Raw genomic sequence first — 8,573 nt, 5'->3', positions numbered from 1 at the left:
TTTAATAATTAGTACTTCTTGAATCTATGGTTTTATAAATTTTTCAAAATTTATCAGAACATATCCTATCAGATATTCTGTCCAATTCTCTCTCTCTTCTCTTTTGTGAAACTCCAATTATACATGTTAGAACTTTTCACCATGTTATACATACCTCCTACTCTGGCTTTATTTTAGCTTCAAGTTGAATTTTTTTTACTTACCTATTTCCCATTTCAATAAGCCATCATTTATTTCCATCCAATGTACTGTTTAATGATTTCAAATATTGTATTTTTTTAAAATTCTATTTGAGTATTTGCTATATATTTCTGTTTTTCTCGAGACTCTTCATCTTTTTGTCCAATTCTTAACATGTTAATGCAGGTAATATAGAGTTCTCTTATAAATTTAATATCTGGACCCTCTTTGGGTCTGTTTCTGTATTTTTATTCTTTTTTTTAGTTTTGCCCTTAGGTCTGTCTCCTATCATGCCTCACAATTTTTTTTATTAATTAATTTAGTCTATAATTGAAATTATATGAAGCTGAGTTTTAGTTTCTGGAAAAAAATCACTCTTTGTTTTAGTTGGACTTCATCTTGGGTATAATCCTTTGGCCTCAACTAAATGTTTGGGGGGGTTACCAAGCCCTCTCTTTCCTTAGCTCTAAACTCAAATTTTCTACCACCATTCCATGAGGCTGGTTAAAGATTTGTTCAGCTTTTCTGTTCTTCAGCTATCTTTTTAAAACCAGCATGTGTTTTGTGGTAAAGCAGCTCTGAATGCTATACTCATTTCTTTGATTTCCTTCCCTTAGGCATCTTGATCCCCCACAATTCCAAGCTCTCTGAGGCTTTCAAACAAATATTTTTATCTGGTACTCAACTTTTCTAATTCTTAGCAATATACAAGCTTGTCTTTCACAGCTGGAAGTTGCAGTCCATGCCCACCTTTGCTTTTGTCTATATAATGTTTCATGGTCATTGGGAGTTTCCCTGGAATTATCAAATATATCCTTTGTTGTATCTACAATGTTAATAAAAATATGGAAAACAAAACATTCATGTAGGTAGGTGAATAATCAAACAACTTATGTATCACTAAATAGTACTGTCATGGAGAAAAGACTATAATGATTAAATATGCCTGATGAAAGTTATATATTTCTCAGAAACATTTTGATACTGTTCATGCAGCAATGAATAGCCAACATATAAAAATAAAGCAAAGTGTGTTTAACAATTGATGAGGGTAAAATCTGAGCATTAGGGAAGCGTTGATGTGGTTATTATACTTGGCTTTACTCAGAAATAAATAGTTCTCATTTCTGTTCTTATTTTAGTTGTTAATCTATTTATGAAGAATTATTAAAATATATTTCAATATCAAAATGTTTCTGAGAAATTTTTAAACTTAATCAGTCATTGAGCTTGAAACATTGTTCTATGTACTTGAATTGAAATACCATTCTAAGTTTTATTTCACACAGGCCTTTCAACCTGATTGTAATGTTTAAATATTTATTATATTAATATAAATATTTAAACATTTAATATAGGTAGCTGACCTCTGAAAAACTGCTGATGTTGAAGCAATCACTGGGCATTTATCTTCTTTTTTTTTCCTTTATAGTTTGCTGAAAACTCTTCAATACAAACTATTTTCATAGCAAAGATCCTTATGCAGTGCATGAGATACATGTAAAAATATACCAAATGCGAGCTGAATAGGTGAGTAGAGTACTAGACTGGAAATATAATGAATTGATGTTTACATTTTAAAATAAATAAAATTCCTGTAGTGTATAATAATAATGGTGGCTCTTCTATTAAAGTTCTTGAACATGCACTCTCTGAGTTGCATAACGTTGTGTTAGTTTATGCTTATATAGTGTCTGAACACTACTATTGTGGCATGCAATAAATACTTGATGAACACTGAACACGTGATCATAAATATAAATCTTGAGCCACGTATTTGAAAATTTGAGTAATAGAAAACCTATTTCTTGGTTATAATATTCAAAACCAATAATTATTTCAGTTTTTTGTTCTGCCCCCCCCAAAATAAAATTTCTATCAATTTCAGGTTATTTCTACTCTTTCTTCAAAGAAAATCTGAATTATGTCAGAGTTTTCAAATTGCCAAGGAATTAGGTGGGAATGAAGTTCAATTTGGCCCTCTCTCTTCTTATATGTTCTGGCTGAAGTCATGTAATCTCCATGACACTGTTCTAGCTCTATGCTAAGAGCAGTGAGATTTGGACTCTGCTTTTCTTAGAATCATTCCAAATGGCTAGGATTGATCACACCTTCTTTCATGTCTCCTTTCCTATGCTGAGGACCTAGATTTGATTTCTTGATGTTCTCCCTGTCCCCCCAACCCTGGTTATCTGGTTATCTGTCTTTTAAGAAGAGGAGAATAATGGCCTGACCATATTTTGAGGTGGAAGGGTAATGTGAAGATTACAGATAACAGGTAATATATGGACATACAACAACAAACAAATAATGGAATTCAAATTGTGCTTTTTTTCTATAATGCTTACCCATACAAGGCATTAGATTCACACAGAAACCTGTGAAATATCAGTTATAAGTATTTTAATTTCATAGGTGAATTAACTGGCTCAAAGAAGTTAAATCCTTTCCTAAATTTAATCTGTTATTGGCCAATTTATTGCCCTTTCAATTTCATTCATTTTAATTCCTAAAAGGATTATCTCTCTATTTGTGTGTGTGTGTGTGTGTGTGTGTGTGTGTGTGTGTGTGTGTAATACATGTTTACATGTAGAATATCTCATTTTATTTATTTTTGCACTTAGTAAGTGTGTTTATTTTATATTCCATGCCCAGGGAGATTTATTTTTGTTTGCTCTCCTGCTTAGCCTCATTTATGCTTTGTTTCTTTGCTCATTTTCCCCTAATTGTTAAAATCATGTTATATGAAGTTTCAAGCGAGGTTCCTTTGAGACTCCTACTGAAGTTGGGTTACTCCCTAAAAAATTGCAATATTTGTCTACCAGGTACCTAAAAACCTGGGAAATCTGAAGCTTATTGAAATCAAATTCTTGGCTTGACCTTTTTTAGATCACCTTTGTAGTGAGAATTTGGAAGGGGAAACTGCATGAGATAGATTTCTTCTTTCCTTCTATCCAGGAACAAAACTCAAGATATTTTCTTGAGCTTTTTCTTGTTTTTATTTTTCCTCTTCTAAGAATATATGTCATGTGGGTGTGGAGGTCGATGGAATTTTTGCTTTGCCCACAAATTGAGAGATTAGGCTATTGTGATCCTAGTTCTACGAAGAGCATTTCCTACTAGATCTTCTATATCTCATCTCTGATGGACTGCAAAGCCATGAAAATCAAAGTTAAAGTTGATTTAATTGAAAAGTGCCCACAGGGGAAACCGGAGTGAACCGAGAGCTTAGTGACCAACATGAGCCTCCTCAACAAGCCCAAGAGTGAGATGACCCCGGAGGAGCTGCAGAAGCGAGAGGAGGAGGAATTTAATACGGGTCCACTCTCTGTGCTCACTCAGTCCGTCAAAGACAACACCCAAGTGCTTATCAACTGCCGCAACAATAAGAAACTCCTGGGCCGCGTGAAGGCCTTCGATAGGCACTGCAACATGGTGCTGGAGAACGTGAAGGAGATGTGGACTGAGGTACCCAAGAGCGGCAAGGGCAAGAAGAAGTCTAAGCCAGTCAACAAAGACCGCTATATCTCCAAGATGTTCCTGCGCGGGGACTCAGTCATTGTGGTCCTGCGGAACCCGCTCATCGCCGGCAAGTAGGAGCCACCTATCCCTGTCAGGCAACAGAACTCACTCCCCAGTCCTACAGAGACCGCTGCCGCTGGTGTTGAGAACAATAAAGCTCTGTGTTTTTTTTTCTAAAAAAAAAAAAAAAAAAAAAAAAAAAAGAAAAGTGCCCACAGGACAAATGTAGCTTCACTGCTACACTTATTTATTTAGATCCTCACTTTCACTTAGAATTTTGCCGCTGAAAATGCTTCGTTTCCTGCCAGTTTAATGATATATTTTTTTAAAATATAGATAAAAGTGTATTCAATATTTCTAGTTGTTTTAATCAAGACATTCAGTATAGCCAGTCTTCTAAATTATCAGAGGAGCAAGTCTAATTATCTGTTGTTAGAATATTAGTTTCTATTATAAATACCACTAAATCTTTGTGCTCATCTTTAAATGGATGTATAGGAATAATCCAGTAAGTAAAATTGATTGGTCAATAGCATGTATATAGTTAAGACCTTTAATTATGTACTGACATATTAAGCATCAATAAATTTTACTGCCATATAGGGCCAGAAAAACAGGATAAGAGACTAGATATAATTATAATTCCACCGTTTTACTTTTGAGAAATGGAAAACTAAAATGGTACATTTATTTTATGTAATACAGGACAACATTGATGAGGATGGATTAGATTTACATGTGCTACACGATATGGAAAATATCTAATGCATATTGCTAAATACAAAACATTACAGTGTATATATTTCATCGCTCTATTTTGCAGTTCTTTAATGGTAGACAATAATTAGCCATTTTTTTGCAAAATAACTTGTTATATCATTTTATTTTTCTATCATTATATGTAATTTTTTTATTTGAAATAGTATTAAATATTTCAAGAGTACTTAATTTTTGCCATATACTTGAATAACATCTCAGTTATTGTTGAGGTTTTAGTTTTATGTCATTTCTAACATAAATAAATTTTAAATATTTAAATTTAAATGTTAAACACTTTTTTAACCCTCTATATCCTTCTTTTCGCAATACACTTAAAATATTTTTCTTCTGAAAAGTTTTTATTATTTTCCACATTTTCATTATAATACTTTATTCAATTTTTACCCATGAAAATTTAATTAATCTGGTTGGGTTTTGGTGCAAATAATAAAGTGGTAAGCCTGACCCAAACCAATTATTTTAAAAGTCTTTATTTCTCTACTTATATGAAATATAAGTTAACACAATTTATTTTATAATAATCTTCTTTACTGCATGAGTATTGTTTATATGGTGTTTTTTGGTTAAAAAGAACACTGTGATGTTATTGCTTCTTAAATGCAGCTGAGTCAATGAAGTTTCACTGATCTCTTGACCATTTAGATGGCTATTGGTCAAAATTTTTATGTGTATAAATTCATTTTTTCTTTTTCTAATATATACATTATGTTTTTCCTTGAATTAGCAGGATATCTCATAATAACATGTTTTTTCTTGGGTTCCTTCAGATGCTATTGGCAAAAACCTAATTTCAACTAACATAATAACTGAAAAAAATTAAAGCAGTGAGAAAGAAAGTTTTAGCTTGCAAAACGAAATTATGGAAAGGTACTGTACTGAACCAGATGGCACCCTCTAAAAGCATATGTTCATGTCCTAATCCTTGGATTCCAAATAAGGAATTGCTGCCTTACTTTGAAGAAAAAAAAAGAAAGGAAGGAAGGAAGGAAGGAAGGAAGGAAGGAAGGAAGGAAGGAAGGAAGGAAGGAAGGAAAGAAGGAAGGAAAGGGAAGGAAAGGAGAAAGAAAGAAAGAAAGAAAGAAAGGTATTTTCCAATGTGATTAAGGATTCTGAGAGGAGTGGCTTATACTGGATTATCTTGTGTGGGGGGACCCTAAATATATACACCTTTATGAAAAACAAAGAAAAAGAGAGAGAGATCTTAACAAGTCATCATTGCCATGAGATAAGATACCATGACTGGTTTAACATGAGTCACATAACTATTCCTTTGAACAGAGAAGCAGCAGCTGCAACTATCAGACACAATAACACTGCCTAAATAGTTCACAAAAAAGGTAGATGCTTTTCTTAACACGTAAAATAAGACAAATAAAGTTTACTCTAGCTCATTCCTTTATTCTGTACACGCATGTCCACCCCCTGCACGCACACTCCTGCAGTGATAACTTCAACGCCTGCAAAACTTTGGGCTTCCCTTTCAAGACCACTCTTTCTGTGTCGCTTGCATCTTTTTCAACCAGAAAACACCACCAAAAGTTCTGTAGCCAATAGGTCAATCTGATTCAATATATGGCTGCTGTTGTAGATAGTGAAGATGACAAAGGTGGTCTATATTAATAGCTGCCCAGGTTTTGGGTTTTACATACTTAAGGGCAATGACAAACCTATCTCAACAAAAATAAAATCTCAAGGGCTCTAGGTATAAAACAAAAATACATAGTTGAAGACGAGGTCAGTCATTATGATCAGTGTGTTAAGTGGCATGCCTGACATAACTTATGATGTGAAGAAAACACAATATTAGAAAAATAATAAATTATATATAACATTTTATAAGCAGAAACAAAAACATGCATTATATAAGGATGGAATGGATTACACTATTAACCGTCAGATAAAATTTTGACTCTGATTTTGCTGTCTAGCAGCAAATTTTACATTCCGAAGATGAACTAGTCAAAAATAGATAAATTTCATGCTTCACATAAACGACAGTGATGATTTCAGAGATCTAGAGAAAAGTCATATAACAGTCTGAGATACACTTAGCAGATGAGAGAAATGATATGCTAAAGGCACCAATTGAATAGTAAGTTGTGGGTGAAGCAGCGTAAAACATTAGCTTGGAATTTGATATGTCAAAAATACAAAATCAAATATAATAATAAATAAATCTGAGAGCCATTACATCTCAAAAGCAATCCTCGTATTTTTCAAGGGAGAAATGATAGATCAGCTTATGACTTCTTTAGAAAGAAATAACAAGATTTTTGAATTCTCTGATCTGTCAGATCAGCCTATAGAGGGAGAGAAAATTTAAAAATGCCAAGCTAGGAGGAGATTGAAGGAAATCCCCTTTTATGATTAAAAATTAACTTTTTGCTGCATTTAACAAAGGTTTATTTCCAGAAAAATCATGCCCACACACATAAAATGAAGTAACTGCCTGAGGGAGAGACTAGAATGATGAAAATTATGTTTTGTCCACTTAATTTTAGACAAACTCAAAAATGTGTATAATGATGTGGTATATCGACTTACTACAAAAAGTGGTTACCTGCAGTTTTAGGTCTCTGTGTCTAGAACAATGTCTAGCACTTACATTTTTGTTCAGTTGAATTTACTGCTGACTTTCATAGGGACAAATAGAAGGTCAGACTATTTGGTTTGCCTACATCCTTCATCCACAGTCTGTGACAGCATAGATAGATGGCTCCACTTACACAATGTCAAACAGTCAGATTCAAGCTAAATACATTCAATCCATCTGTTGGGTACTTTCAAATATCAAAATGTTGGGTTTTAGTAAGCTAAACACTCAATTAATGGAATGACTCTCTTTTTATCTAGTTCAGTTCTTTGGCAATTGTATAAATCAAGAATTGGCAAGCTATGACCCACAAGTGACCTATATCCCACAGGTCAAATCTGGCCTGCTGCTTATTTTGGTAAATAAAGCTTCATTGGAATACAGCCATACTCATTCATTTATGCATTGTCTATGCTGCTTTCAGTATAATTTGGTAGTTGCAACAGAAACTACAGTCCACAAAGCTGAAAAAATTTACTATCTGGCCTTCTACAGAAAACATTTATAATCCCTGGTCTATATTTAGTAAACTGTAAATACTTTGTTGGGATCTCATTAGAAATAAAATAATGCCAAAAGTTAACATATATGTCCTATATTAAAATTTGCAATTCCCCTATCACTGGAGCACATGTAAAGTAATGGTAATCAAAAATCATTCTACTATAAAGACACATGCACACATATGCTTATTGCAGCATTGTTTACAATAGCAAAGACTTGGAACCAACCCAAATGCCCATAAATGATAGATGGATAAAGAAAATGTGACACATACACACCATGGAATACTATGCAGCCATAAAAAAGGATGTGTTCATGTCCTTTGTAGGAACATGGTTGAAACTGGAAACCATCATTCTTAGCAAAGGGACACAAGAATAGAACACCAAACACCACATGTTCTCATTCATAATAGGGTGTTGAACAACGAGAACACACAGACACAGGGAGGGGAACATCACAGTCTGGAGCCTGAGGGGTAGGGTACTAGGGGAGGAATAGGAGGTCATGGGAGAAATGGGGGGGATAGCATTAGGAGAAATACCTAATGTAGATGATGGGGTGATAGATGCAGCAAACCACCACCATGGCACATATATATCTATGTAACAAACCTGCACAATCTGCACATGTACCCCAGACCTTAAAGTATAATAAATACATTGAAAATAAATAAATAAAAGACAATTCAGGGCTTGATGTGTTGGTAATGAAAAAAGTAAAGTTTTATTTAGGAAAACACTTCAAATTAGATATTGAAACCTCAGAGATATGGAAGAATTTCAGATCAGGTATGAACCCTTCTGACCTCTTAGATAAGAGATTAAAAATGATAGAACAGTTTTTTCTTGTGATTAAAAAGTGGTTTTGGAATACCTAACTATCTAGAGTCACAGGTAAGAAGGAGATTGTTAATTCTACCTTTTCAGGTAAGATACTACCTCACTTCCTTGTATGTCTCAGAGTAAATGATTGATATGACAGTATGGACTTT

General features: G+C 33.6%; 1 protein-coding gene across 1 annotated transcript; it reads left to right on the top strand.

Annotated features, from left to right (window-relative positions):
* The first annotated feature begins 3,385 nt into the window (after positions 1 to 3,385).
* LOC108308856 (small nuclear ribonucleoprotein Sm D2-like) lies at positions 3,386 to 3,910 on the top strand. Its single transcript, XM_037740762.1, has one exon. It carries the CDS (start codon positions 3,421 to 3,423, stop codon positions 3,775 to 3,777), a length of 357 nt encoding a protein of 118 aa, XP_037596690.1. The 5' UTR covers positions 3,386 to 3,420; the 3' UTR covers positions 3,778 to 3,910.
* Positions 3,911 to 8,573: the final 4,663 nt, after the last annotated feature.

The sequence above is a fragment of the Cebus imitator genome, unplaced genomic scaffold (assembly GCF_001604975.1).
Source record: "Cebus imitator isolate Cc_AM_T3 unplaced genomic scaffold, Cebus_imitator-1.0 Scaffold88, whole genome shotgun sequence".
NCBI lineage: Eukaryota > Metazoa > Chordata > Mammalia > Primates > Cebidae > Cebus > Cebus imitator.
The sequence above is the reverse complement of the archived record's forward strand: the minus strand, read 5'-3'. Positions and strand labels throughout refer to the sequence as shown.

Coding starts and splice junctions, on each gene's coding strand:
- LOC108308856 (XM_037740762.1), top strand. CDS start 3,421: ATGAGCCTCCTCAACAAGCCCAAGAGTGAGATGACCCCGGAGGAGCTG.